General features: G+C 34.5%; 1 protein-coding gene across 10 annotated transcripts in view; it reads left to right on the top strand.

Moving 5' to 3' along the window:
• EPHA5 (EPH receptor A5) overlaps positions 1 to 14,440 on the top strand; it is a 522,081-nt gene that overhangs the window by 280,489 nt on the left and 227,152 nt on the right. For 5 of the 10 annotated variants that reach the window (XM_043970528.1, XM_043970530.1, XM_043970527.1 and 2 more), the window contains exons 4-5: positions 3,141 to 3,296; positions 8,045 to 8,380. The exons of 2 other annotated variants lie outside the window; for them this stretch is intronic. In XM_043970528.1, coding sequence (XP_043826463.1) covers positions 3,141 to 3,296; positions 8,045 to 8,380 — 492 coding nt within the window. The remainder of the gene's footprint in view (positions 1 to 3,140; positions 3,297 to 8,044; positions 8,381 to 14,440) is intronic. 3 more of the 10 variants (XM_043970533.1, XM_043970534.1, XM_043970532.1) reach the window with 2 other exon arrangements.

Below are 14,440 nucleotides of genomic sequence, written 5' to 3'. Positions count from 1 at the left end.
ATTAGATACTTGCCTGAGATACAAAGAGATTAAGTGACTTGTCCAGGTTCATATATCTAATATGTGTGAGAGGCAGAACTTCAGCCCAGGACTTCTTAAACCCAGGGTCTGTTTGTTGTAGATTTTTTTTTCTTTTTTGGTTGGTTGGTTGTCCCCCCTCCTCCACAACTACAGTAAGATGTCTGTTAAAAGAACTAATTTGATTAACTATTTTGTAGAGATAAGAAGGTTAAGCAAATGTGTGATCTGATTTTGTTACTATTTCCCCCAAACTTTTATAATGACTAATCTTTTTGGGGGGGGGAGTGGGGGGCAGGGCAGGGGTAGGGCAATGAGGGTTAAGTGACTTGTCCAGGGTCACACAGCTAGTAAGTTTCAAGTGTCTGAGGCCGGATTTGAACCCAGATCCTCCTGAATCCAGGGCTGGTGCTTTAACCACTGTACCATCTAGATGCCCCAAGACTAATCTTTATTGCCCGAATAACTTTATTTTTAGATGTTGAATAGAGAGATTTAAATAACTTCTTTTTTAATAGAAGTCAATTAGAGAATGCTTTTGTTTCAAAAGAAACAAATCTTGAATATCTAGGGACTTCTAATTATAATAGGAAACTAATTCCATTTTTAAAAGAAATTTAATAAGTCAATTATGTATGTGTTTGTCTAAACACAATGCCAAAATAGTCATGTGTACATTTTTAATGGAGCTTTTACATTTTTAAGAATATGGGGGGGGCAGCTAGGTGGTGCAGTGGTTAAAGCAGAGGCCCTGGATTCAGAAGTACCTGAGTTCAAATCCGGCCTCAGACACTTGACACTTACTAACTGTGTGACACTGGGCAAGTCACTTAAGCCTCATTGTCCCCCACACACAAAAATGGTTTATAAAACTACATGTTAAAATAAGAGATACGCTGATCAGAAAGTAGAATATTCTTTCATTTTTCTAGGGGGATGTTTGCTATTTCTATTTATTATAAATGAAGGCAATAAAAAATAAGACCTGGAAATGGTTGAAATTAGTTTTTTGTGAGATATTTGAATATGTGAAAACATTTTTGCATATCCAGGGTACTTAAACAGAAACTTTATAATACAATTATTTTTCTAGGAAAAGGATCATGTTTTCATATTTAGGCTTTTACATGTATAGCAGAAATTGGCATTCATTTGTTCTGTACTGTGCCTTATATGCCTTTGAATTCAGAGTCCTTTAGGATATTGTAAGACAGAGTGTTATATGACATTAGAACATAATGTTTAGAGATCAATTAAGAATAAAAAGAGAATATATATCTTATTTAGGGTGATTATCTGATATGTAGAATTTTTGAGCAGCCACTTTGCATTTAAAAGAAATACCATAAGGGATGAAAGAAGATGGCTGTGTGAATGGCTTGTGTAGAAAAGGATGATAAAATACTTAAGAACTTAATACTTAGCTAAGTGTAGTATCATGTCCTAGAGTAATTATATTACAATGAAAAAAAAAAGTAAATCTCTTTCCAATCATTTCACTACAAAGAAAGAACTAGTACTATCAGAAGCTCATCCTTATCTTTCAAATATCCCCACATAGGCTATGAATTTGTAAAAGCATTAATGCTCTTTTCTCAGCATAATTAGATCCACTGAAGAAATCTCCTCAATAAAGCCAACTTCCACTTATGATCATGGTGGAAAACCCTCAGTGATTTACTGGAAACCTCATCTTATCTGTAACACATGCAAAGTTGACAGAATTTGTTATATTTAGCATACATTTCTACTGAACTTTATATTCAATGATGAATTATCATAGACATTCTAATTGATACCTGTATGGATTATTTTAACTCTCCAGAATTAATTTGGAATATAAAGAACTGATGGGACAAGAAGCTAACTTGTTCATAATAAGCCAAGTCCCCAAAAAGTACCTTCAAGTTGGAGTAAAGACCTCATGTGTCACCTACAGGGGGATTGTGATATTGAATATTTTTAACTGTACTTGGCTACAGTAAGAATAACTACTTAAAAAAAGTTTCATGATTTTACTGGTATAGGTAATTATTGATTAGAAAACTCCCTCTACCCATGCAGAACAGCTCCTCTTCACCTATTTATAGTTATAATGAGTTACACTGGGCACTTATAGGTGAAAAGACTTACCTAACTTTATCCAACCAGTGTCATTAAAACCAGGTCTTCCTGACTCCATGGCTAGGTCTCTACTTCCTAACCCAACTTTGTCTTGGGAATTGTAGCATTACCCCTCTGAAAGTTAATCTTAAATCCAGTTTATCATACCCAAGATCTCTTCAAATCTCAATTATGATATTAAATGCATTCATTATCTATTATTCTCAGCTTTAAAACATCTGAAAAAGCCAGTAAAAACACTCTCCATACCATCATCCAAATCCCTGATACAAATATTGAAAAGAATAGGGCCCAGGAACCTCGATGTCACTACCAACTGATTAATTCAGGCATTCAATTCAAATTTATTAAGTGCTTATTATATTCAAGGCATGCAACTCTTTCAAAACAGCCATTCAACAAACTATAAGCTTCCTTATATATTTCTCCAGCTTGTCCATAAGAATATTATGAGAGACTTTATCAAAAGCTTTTTTGAAACTGATGCATTCAATATATAACCTTTCTCTGATGTATAATCAGTATAGTAAAACATTTTTTTTAAAAGGAAAGGAGGCTTTTTGGTTTGACCTGATATATTATTTGTGAACCACTCTTGGTTCTTTCAGTTCATGGCTTCTCTTTATATATACTCACAAACCATAGGCTTAATAATCTATTCGAGGATTTTTCTAGGGATTAGACAAGATGCTCCCTTCTTTATAGTTTGTCAAACCCACCTTTTTCCTTCTTTCAGAAAACTGGCAGACCATTTGCTGATTTCCAGTCTTACAATTCTTCAGTTTTCTATGAATTTTCTAAGATGATTAACAACAATTCGATGTTCTTATGTAAACATTTTTTTTCAAAAGCAGTTTGCTATATTCTGCACCTGGAAACTTGATATTTTAGTATATTCATGGTTTCATCAATGTTCTTGCACCTTCCACCAATTCAGATTGCCACTCCCAGAGCAGCTATGTGAGGGAAAGAGCTTAGCCTCTGATTTCTTTTGACAGTGTGCAAACCTGGATTCTTCAAAGCTTCACCTCAGAGCCAGAGCTGCAGCAAGTGTCCACCTCACAGTTATACCCATGAAGAAGCTTCGACCACTTGTCTCTGTGAAAAGGACTATTTCAGGAGGGACTCAGACCCACCTACAATGGCATGTACAAGTAAGGAAACCCTGTGTATCTTCGATGATGCTACATTCCCATTGTGCCAATCTGAAGGAGTGGCATGATAGAAATAAAACAATAACCTTGCATGTTTCTTTATCTCTTCAATGGGCACAGTCTTTACTCAGCCTAGTCCCATGTGTGTCCCCTGATGCCTCATAAAGGCTAACTTCACTAATATAACACATCAGTAGAATCACATAAATATTCTTTACATTAGACTTTAGAAACCTCAATTTAGATGACAATTCTTTCACTTTGCTTTATGTTTGAATTATAATCCTCATGATTACTTCACTGAAGACTGAGGACCTTTCCTGTCTATTCATATAGTCTATGTGTTGTATTTGAATCCCCAGTCTTCCAACTCATATAAACATAGAACTCCCTTTGACACAAAGGAGACAAGCATGCTTCAACCTGCTCCTCTGATTTGCCATTTGTAGAAGAGCAGTTTAGTCATATGTAGTGCTTCTTCAAACCTAAGCAAGTTCATTTAGCAGCTCAGACATCAGAGTCAAAAACTTACCCAACTTTTCAACTTAGAATTACAGACTTTTGTCAAAACCCATGTCAACAAATATCCTTAAATGTAGTTCCTTATTATTCTGTGATCTCATAAAGATTTATCATCCTAAACATGAGCTATATCTGTCAAAGTTCTCTTTGAGCTACAAAGCTGCACTGGCAACACCCACATTGATCATTGTTCCTATTCATCTCCCTATGGAATCTGACACATTACTACCATGGTTCTTATGTTCTACAGATGATATAGACAAAATTAAGGCATCACTGAAAAACATATCTAGAAGTTTGTTGCAAATAGAAATTGAATAAAAATATAATAAAAAATGTAACACAAAAAGAATCCAAATCAACAGCTGGTGCTTGGACCCAGGACCTTTCCATTTAGTCTATGACCTATTTCTCAATCTAGTCTTGTTGTATTTTAGTCCCTGACTTAGTATTTGTCTTCATGACAGTGGTCACTACTGATAAATCTTGACCCTAAAAATAGATTGATCTCACTCAGAAAAGTATTGTCTAGAATATCACAAAGTGATATTTCACCTGAATTTTTCCTTTCTTCCTAGTTTCCAAAGTTTTGCTAGAACATATTTTCAGGATTCTTCAGATAGTCCTTATTAAGTATCTTCAGACTGAAGTTCTTGTTGATCCCCTCTGAGAATGCTGATTTTATGAGTTAGAGGATCATTCACTTCAAAGCATTGCCATTGAAATAGAAATCTTTAAGGCTTTGAGAAGAGCAGCTGAATCTTCTGCAGAAAACCCCATTTGGTGCCTTTGAGTAATTTACCCTTTGTCTAAGGGAAAAAAAAGAAAAAAAAAGAAAAACCTCCATTAAAAATATAAAGCCACAAAAATAATAAATATACCAGATTATTGGCAGTTTTCAACTAGCAGAAAAGAAGTATGTACTATGTAAATGCATCTAAGAGGGATACATTTTTCTTGTTTTAATTGGTTAAAGGTTCTTCTTCTTTTGAATGTTATGTAATTCCCAGGAGTTGTGAATGTTACAGTCATTTTGATATCTTAGTGTCATGAAGGAAAATTCAATTGATCTTGAAGTATATGAAGACATGAGAGTGTCTCGGAGTTTTAGGTTAGATGAATATATGACACATTTCATAGAATTCAATCCTTTAGTTCTGGCCCATGTATGTTAGTTTGAATTTAATTCAATTCAGTAAATGTTTTTTGTGAATTTTAAATTCTCAAATACTTGAAGCAAAGTTACTTTGGGGAGGTGGGGAGGGGGGAAGGGAAGGAACTGCAAGTGAAGGAAGTTTGGCTTGAGTTATCTTTATAGCTCCTTTAATCCTCTGTACAATTTCACGTGTTTAGACAGTCTCAGGTTCCTCAAATAGAAGGTAATGTACCACTATTCTGTGAATTGTGATAAGGAAGAGAAGAATGACGGACTGATGATTGATAGTTCTAGAACCAGAATACAGGGACGTAAACTTCATATTGCTAACCCCTATGACTAAGCAAATTTTCCATCTTTCCTCCCCCCCCAAAGAAACATTCATTTGTCTATGCTGTACTATTAAATCTATATAGTAATATGTATAGATGACTGTATAACTGTTTTCAGTTGCTTTCTGGGTGATACACATAATTCTTATGTTTCCCACAAGCAGATGGATTAATAAATGTTCATATGAGAGTCTTAAATGTTACATTCTTCTTGTCTTTATAAAATTTAGCTTCATAGCACCAACTTTTGACCTTATTTTATTTAAGAAGTGAGAAAATGTGGAAATTAAAAAAAGAAAAAAATCAAATTGATAGTTCTTTAGGAACTCATGTTTCAGAGTCCCACTTCTTCATCTGTATCCTCTAATATGCATACTTAGTAACAGCCGAATGTCATTACCTGATTTTTCACATCAGTCTGAGTCAATTTTTTTATCTTCCTGCTTCAGTGTTGAGCTTGAGTACAGCACTAACATTGACTTCAAAGGCATTTTTTGTATTCACAGGAGTGTTAAGGGTTTGAGAGGGGCACAGCAAGAGAAGAAATAGGCTTTGGTGAATGTTTTCTATTCCAAATGAATACTTTCTATGTTCAATATTTCATTTGAATGATTCCCCTAAAAAAACCACTCCAATATTTTGAATGCAGTTTTAAAAATATATTTTAGAAATTACACAGGCCTTATTCTAGTGTTTCTAATTGATAGAGGAAAAACAAAGCCATGACAGTTCAATCAGAATGTGTGATTTTTCCCTTTTCTGCCTATCCTTTAGAAAGCTCAATAAATCAAATCATCCTGCAATCACATAAAGCCATGTCTGCCACAAGTGCTATCTTTCTGTTGGAATGCTTGTGTGTGTGCTTATTAATATCAAGAGGGGTTAAAATAGAAGTTTTTAAAAGTATGTTGTTGGTTTTCAGAGGTGTTACTATTTTAGTTATGTGGTTCTTAAAAGGTAGTACTGAATAACTAAAACTTTGGATAATACATATTATTTTCTCTCTTATTTCACCTCCACTCTAAGTATACTTCCATATATGTTCAATTAAGTCACATTTTTAGATTGGTCACCGAGTAAATATATGGTAGAAAAAATAGTCTATGACTTTCATAAGCTTCTCAATATACATTAATACTAATAGATTATAGTTATGTAATCCTTTAAGTTGCAAACTGAATTTCTTACAATAACCCTGTTGTACGGATAGTTCACATTTAATTATCTGAATTTTGAAGGTGAGAAAACTGACACTTTGAATTTGTGGCATATAGTGCTTCAAAGTTTGCAAAGCAACTAACATATTGTTTAATGTAATGCTGGCAGAAATACAGTGATATGAGTGCTAATCTCCACATTATAGGTGAGGAAACCGAGGCTCAGAAAAGCGAAGTGACTCATGTCTGATGACACAAATGATAAATATCATGGTTCAGACTGCACAGTAGGACTCCTGACTCCAAGTAGAATAGTCTTTCCATGACGTCATCCTGCTTTGCACCTTAAGTCATATATGATAAAGTGCTCTACCGTGCTTTGCATTATTCCATTTCTGCAAAAGTTTCCTAAGTCTGAAAAAAGACACAATTTTAATTTATCCTTTGTGAATTCCTAACCATATGATCATTTCATTTCTGTCAAAAGTTAGAAATCTCTGTTAGGAATTCAGCTATGTATTTAGGTCGCTATGTCATTTAAAATCCATTATTTTCAATAGGCTGATTTTAACCTCAAATTAGTCACAGTCATTTACAGAATAGAACCCCCCCCATATATGCAAAGGCATTGAAGAATTCCCAGTGTTGTGCTGATTTCATTATTGGCAACAGGATTCAAATATTTCATTGAGATAAGGCATTCCTGAATGGGATAAAAAGTAAATTTATTTCTTATAGAATGATATTTTCATTTCAATTCCAGTAGAAACATTGACAACTTGGGTTGGAAGAAAGTCAGTTTGGAGGCATTTTGGGGGGTATGGGTTGTGAGGATAGAGACAAATATATTTTTTCATCTGATTATTTTGATGTTCTTTGGATGAAATTTGTTATGCTCCCTCCAGACACTTAAGAGTTGTGTATTTTTTAAACTATTCCTTATTAGAGAAAAATGCTTTCTTGACAGAATGGGAAGGTTTAAAAATACTATATGTTATTTGTCATGAGTAGATGGAATATATTTTGAAATATGTATGAAATGTTTCTGCCAACTATTTGATTTGGGATCAAAGACTACAACTAAAAAGAAAAAAAGAAGAAAAAACAGTTTTCATTTGCATGTGGCTTTTACTTCCCAGACTGGTAGGAACTAGTAGCAAAAAGAAATTACATATTCAGGCCTGAAGAGAAGGAATTAAATGTTCAATATCTACATACATACACACACAAATGCATGTTTAAGTAAAACTTAAATATTATTTAATATATTATTTAATAATGTATACTAAAATAAACCTTACTTTTATTCAACTAATTTAAGAAATATATCTCAAGAAAGAAAAATTTATTCCAAAAGGGACATAAACTCCCCTAATACTAATGCATCTCTCCCTCTAACAAAGGACTACAGTTTTCATTACAAATTGACAATTATTTACTTCCCACTTAAAAAAAATCAACTACATTATATATTATATATATATATATATATATATTCTTCAGTCCAGGGAATGATAGGATGAGGAATGCATAACAATATCATCTTAAAATATGTTTTTCTCACTTTACTTTGCAAACCAGGACCCCCCTCAGCTCCTCGGAATGCCATCTCAAATGTAAACGAAACTAGTGTCTTTCTGGAATGGATTCCTCCTGCTGACACTGGTGGAAGGAAAGATGTGTCATATTATATTGCATGCAAGAAGTGCAACTCCCATGCAGGTGTGTGTGAGGAGTGTGGCGGTCATGTCAGGTACCTCCCCCGTCAAATCGGCCTGAAAAACACCTCTGTCATGATGGTGGATCTCCTCGCTCACACAAACTATACCTTTGAGATTGAGGCAGTGAATGGAGTATCCGACTTGAGTCCAGGATCCCGGCAGTATGTGTCTGTAAATGTAACCACAAATCAAGCAGGTAAGTGGAACTCCCAACCCACGAGGTGCCTCAGGCCTCAATTCTGTTATAATTCCTTGTGCAGCAGTGATCTTCATTGATTCGGGAACAAGGCTTTCAAGCACAGGGTAATAGCTAGATCAGGCCTAAAGTGATCACATACTTTCAAGTGTTTTCCGTGAGTTCTACAATCTCATAAACTAAATCCGCTAGCACAAGCCCTCACATGAGATAAGGCAATAAACTTTGTTTTGATTTGGTTTTCTTCCTCATCTTAAAATGTTTTCTTTAAAATATTCATGAGAGTGTTTTAATTTCATGTATTGTTTTTCCACCCAATAAAATGGAAATGGCAACGCTTGAGAGCTTACTTCATATTGAAATGGTAGTTTGTCTTTTTTGCTTTTCTTATTTAAGCATTTCGTGGAGATCTATAAAACATAGATGACCTTGTTTTGCACATTAGTACAGCTTTATTTGTGTTTTAAAATTTTCTTTTTTGCTGCTGTTTTTTTTAATTATAAAATTATTTGTATGCAAAAACATTTTCTTTACTAAATCCCTTTTCAGAAATTGAGACGACTGAACTGGTACATGAATCTGAAAAATATACCTCCTTCCTCTTTGGGAACTCTAAGTCTTACTAAGTAGGAAATTATATTCAATTTTCTCTTAGAACTTTTATGTCTTTTTTATTTTTTTCACTTCTTTTTATGAGTGGAAGTTCTTTTTTTAAGGTCTTCTTCCTTTTAGTAAAGAAATAAATCAGATAATGTGCATTCGTTCATCCCAGGCTTTCCAGAACTACACTCAAAACACATTAATTAGTGATACCTTTTTGCTTGTTTTTGGTTGATTGTTGTCTAAAACAGTTTATTAGGACAGAATTTCAAGGAGAACATAAATAAGAATTACATCACACCCCCCCCCCAATTTGTCACCTCATTCCTAAAGAGCTCCTTCTTTCCATTTCTAGTATTTAGCATTTCAATGTATCATTGGTCTGGAAGCAAACCTCATGACTCCTCTTCAAGAAATAAGAGTGGGGCCAGCTAGGTGGCACAGTGGATAAGGCACCAGCTTGGATTCAAGAGGACCTGAGTTCAAACCCAGCCTCAGACACTTACTAGCTCTGTGACTCTGGGAAAGTCATTTAACCCCCACTGTCTCACCAAAAAAAAAAAAAAAAAGAAAGAAAGAAAAAGAAATGTGAGTGTTTGACTAAGCAATACCATGTCTACTTGGCATAATATTAACATATGTTTGAGGTTCTACAACCACTAGGGAGGCAAGGATTTTATTGGTAAACAGACTTAGCCAAAGTAATTAATTTGGATATTTAAGGTAAACCATGTTGCTCTCTCTTGAAGAAAAAAAAAAGAAAAGTCCTATTGAATACTCACTTACTTCTGATTGATATAATACAAGCAAGCTTCTAAAAGTAGCAAAGATGATGACAAATGACACCTGTGAAGGCATCACTTTTATTCAGCACAACAAACACACAAACAGGTGATCCCTTCTATGGACTAAGCTGCCATTGTCATGAATTACCTGTCCTGATAAGAACACTGGCCAACTGAATAATAAATAATAAAGCCTGTGATAATGAATAGCCTGTGATTCATTGTCAATTATACAAAAAATTCAGAGTTCGATTTTAAATTTTATTTGAATCTCTCAGTAACAATGTAGAAGATTCTTTTTCCCAAATGGAGGGGAAACTATTCTATAAATTCTCCTTCTTGTTGTTCTTGTCCTTGTTTAGTTCTGTTCTCTTCTTGTTCTCTTCTCCTCCTCCTCCTCCTCCTCTTCCTCCTCCTCCTTCTTCTTCCTTCTCCTCCATCTTCTTCTCCTCCTTCTTCTTCTCCTTCTTCCTCCTCCTTCTTCCTCCTTCTTCCTTCTTTCTTTCTCAAGTTCTTCTTCTGGTAGACCTACTTTTTGAAAGAATTTTAATAAGCTGGATATAAGATATATTATTTGTCTCAGTAGCAGATTTATTTAACATTTCATTCCATTTTCAGTAGCATATCCAGATCCCCAAATTTTAAGTGTTCTTTCCTCCTAAGATTTATTTAAGCAAGAAAAGTTACAGGGTTCATCTAACTGATCAAGATATAGCTATAATTTGGATTTGTTAAAAATTTTGAAACTATTATTTAATCATTTTGGGTAGCTCCAGCCCTAAGTACCTACCTCACAGGCTTACTGTGAATATCAAATATTTGCAAATCATTTGGCATCATGCCTAACATAAATTTGACACATACTAAATGCTTATTCCCTCCTCTCTTTACTCTTCACCACCAAAGAGTTTCCTGAAAACATTAAATAACAACCCTTGGGTTATTAGCCAGTAAGGATAAGAAAAAAAAAGTCTTGAGACCAGGTCTTCTTTACTCCAGATCCATTTCTCTAGTCACTACTTTACAGTGCTCTAGGGGAGCATAGAATCTTAGGTTTTGAGTTGTGAGGGATTTCTGAAACTATCTGGTCACACTTTTCTTTTTGTAGTATGGAAACCCAGAAGCAAAGAGGCTAAGTGAGTTGTGCAAAGCTCAAAGGATCATATATTTGAACCTTGAGCCTCTGATATCCAGATTCAGTGATATTTTACCACCGCACCGTATACATTTACACTATTTAATTATAAATGTGTTTGATGTAGTTTTATGGGGAGCTTTAATTTTCAATTCTGTTAGGTTAAATATATCATAATATCAGCTCTAACCACTCTTTTTTGAGTTCAGGAAACAAGCTTCATAAAGCCCCATGGCATACTTCATATTATAAGTAGGTCAGGTAGCCTCCAAATCAATTTTTAAAGAAAAAATTGGGGGGAGTTGGGGTTTCAAAATCAGGGTATACAAGTATATTAGCCCTTGTCTGAGGAAGCCCAGGGAAACAATGAGGCCTTCTTCTGAGGAAGGTAAACTCTCCTGTTGGACAGCTGGAGGTGAAAAAATGAGCCACATGATAGTATCTTCCTATTGTAACTATAATGTGAACTCGTTACAGAATATCTATAGAATTCCAGCTACATAATATTGATATGCTTCATAGTCCGTAAGCAACTGCCTTTCATCACCATTCTCCAAGCAGCATCTTTGCAGTACCCTCCATGTATAGAGGTTTTATTTTCTGAACAGATCAACAAAGTCTAGAAATGTGTAAGACTCTTATTACTAACTAGTGTGTTTTCTAAACTTTTGGGACCTGGAGCAAAGATCTGGAAATCCCTCTCTAGTCTGCATGAAAAACCTAATGATAACTAGGACTTAACAGCAAGAACTTTCTCAGACAGAGTTTGGCTATCCCAAGCAGCAGGCTAATTCCTCTCAAATGAACAACTCCTTTATAAATGTAGGGAATATTGCTGTCAAAATATCCTAGATTAGGGCAGCTGGGTAGTGCGGTAGATAAAGCCTTGGATTCAGGAAGACCTGAGTTCAAATCTAGATTCAGACACTTGACACTTACTTGCTGTGTGACCTTGGTCAAGTCACTTAACCCTCATTGCCCTGAAAAAAAAATATATTCCAGACTTCTTCATTGATTCTGTTCTAATGGATAATTGCTCATAAGTATTACAGAAAATAGAGGACTTGTTACTTTGATCTTCGTTTTTTCTTTTCCATTTTAGAATCAAAGAAAAACAAAAATGTCCAAGTTGAAAAAGTTACCCACACCAGTTTTTTTTTTGTTTTTTTTTTGTATATAAACATTTTAGTAGAAATATATGTCTGTAGTTTCAGATATCATTAAGTATTGTTTCCTGGTTGGCTGGGAGAGTTATTTTTTTCTCAAATACTTAGTTTCAATTTGGTAACTGGCAATAGTATTCGAGCTAGCATTTTCAGGTTAATAGAATTTTCCCTTCTGGGGAAGGCATGTGTAAACTGTATAGGGTTGAAATTAGATTTGAAAGTACAAGTAGAGGAATGGATGGTTCTGTGTGCAAGATGAAAAATATTGCATTAAATTGGGAGCAGAAATTGATTAGCTAACCCTAGCTGATCAGCCTATAAAATGTAATAATGATTTCCTGCCGAGGGTGAGTGATTAAATGATTAATTTATGGATGTTTATACAGTATTTAAAGCATTTCCCCCTCCATTATATCATTACACAGTCTGGCATCTTGCTTTTGTGAAAAACTGGCTGAATACAAATGTCAGTTTTGCATGTGATTTAATATTAATTTGAACTACAGAATTTTGAAGGAAAATGAAGTACTAGGGTTTTGATGTTGTTCTTTAAAAAAAAAAATGCAGACTCCCTAAGACAAGAATGAGGATTTCCTGAGGTCTCTGTGAACTTTGTTTGTTTGTTTTTTTAGATTAAAAGATACAATGATAAATTAAAATATACAATGATACAAAGACAAAACAGGATTATATGAAGATAAATAGTACTTGCATCTAACAAATAGGAATAATAATACTTATCCTTAAGAGTTAGTCCCAGTCTCTCATCCTATTTTTTAATAACATGGGGAGATATGGGTACAGCTAGGTCAGAAACTGATATTACAGTGGATACTCTAGGGCCTGGAGTCAGAAAGGTCAAAGTTCAAATATGACCTCAAATACATATTAGCTTTATGACTCTGGCCCACTCTCTTAACCTCTGTTTACCCCAGTTTCCTCATTTGTAAAATGTGGAAAATAATAGTAGCTACCTCTCAAGGTTATTGTTAGTACTACTACATAAGATAATCATTGCAAAGCACCTAGCATAGTGCCTGGCACATAGTAACAACTGTACACATGTTAGCTATTATTATAGTTTTGTTGACTTTGTTGTTGTTTTTAAACAGATGCAGAAGAGTTTTAATGAGACTGAACACCAAGAAGTTGGTCCTTGGACATTTTGAATGAAATCCATGGTGCAATTTCCCCATGTCCCTGCATTGTTTAACATTTTTGTCATTGATTAGGAAAATGGCATAGATGGCATACTTAGCATATTTTTAGACAACAAGAAAGCCTTAAGAGATAGAGTAAATAAGAGAAATTAGTTTAGAAACAGTGGGTCATATCTTTTTTTTTTTCCTCAAGGCAATGAGGGTTAGTTAAGTGACTTGCCCAGGGTTACATAGCTAGTATGTGTCAAGTGTCTGAGATCAAATTTGAGCTCAGGTCCTCTTGACTCCAGGGCCAGTGCTTTATGCAAGTGGGTAATATCTTAATCTTGATAAGGATAAATATAGAGCCTTATGTTTAAAAACTAACTATTTTTTCATCAGTAAAAAATGACAGAGGCATGGGTAAATAGGAATTCACCTGAAAAACATCCATGCATTTTATAAAATTGCAAGGTCAGAATGATTCAACATTATGCTATTAAGTTAAGAAAGTTAATATGATCTTAGCCTGCATTAGGAAAGAAAGTCATATAATCCAGAACTAGGGCGGTGATATTCAAGCTTTGCTTTAGTCAGGCAACAGCTTGGATCTCTGTGTTCGGTTCACAGTAGCACACTAGGAAAATACATGGACCACCTGGAGCATGTATACAAAAGGGAATTTGGATGATCAGAGTATGGGAGAATATGCAATATAAGAATTGGTTTAATTAAATGTGGATATTTTCATTACTGGATTAAAGGAAATGTAGAAAATATTCTTTTTGTATTTAGGAATTTAAAAATCTTGAGAGAGAGTGCATAATAATGTCAAGGATATAGGTATACATGCAGGCACACAAATACACATTCAGGGAACTATATATGGGGCTGGATTCTAGAAACTACAGACTGCTGTACAGTATTTAGAAAAATAAAATGACAACATTCTTCACTGGAAGAGAATGGAACTAGGAGGTTCTGTGAAGATTAGTCAGGTTTAATATAAGAAAAAACTCCCAAATAATTAAAGAAACAGGATTCTTTGTGACATACTCTGTTCTTCCTCAGTAAAGTTCTTTGGAGAGATGCCAGATGACCACTTGATGGAGATGCTCTAATAGGAACTTTTTGTCAGATATAGGAAGCCATCTAATTGATGGCTTAGTCCCTATAAATTCGCAGATTTTATAATTCTATATTTTGAATACTAAATCACAGGCATTATACTAACT

This window comes from Dromiciops gliroides, chromosome 6, assembly GCF_019393635.1.
Source record: "Dromiciops gliroides isolate mDroGli1 chromosome 6, mDroGli1.pri, whole genome shotgun sequence".
Classification (NCBI taxonomy): Eukaryota; Metazoa; Chordata; class Mammalia; order Microbiotheria; family Microbiotheriidae; genus Dromiciops; species Dromiciops gliroides.
The sequence above is the reverse complement of the archived record's forward strand: the minus strand, read 5'-3'. Positions and strand labels throughout refer to the sequence as shown.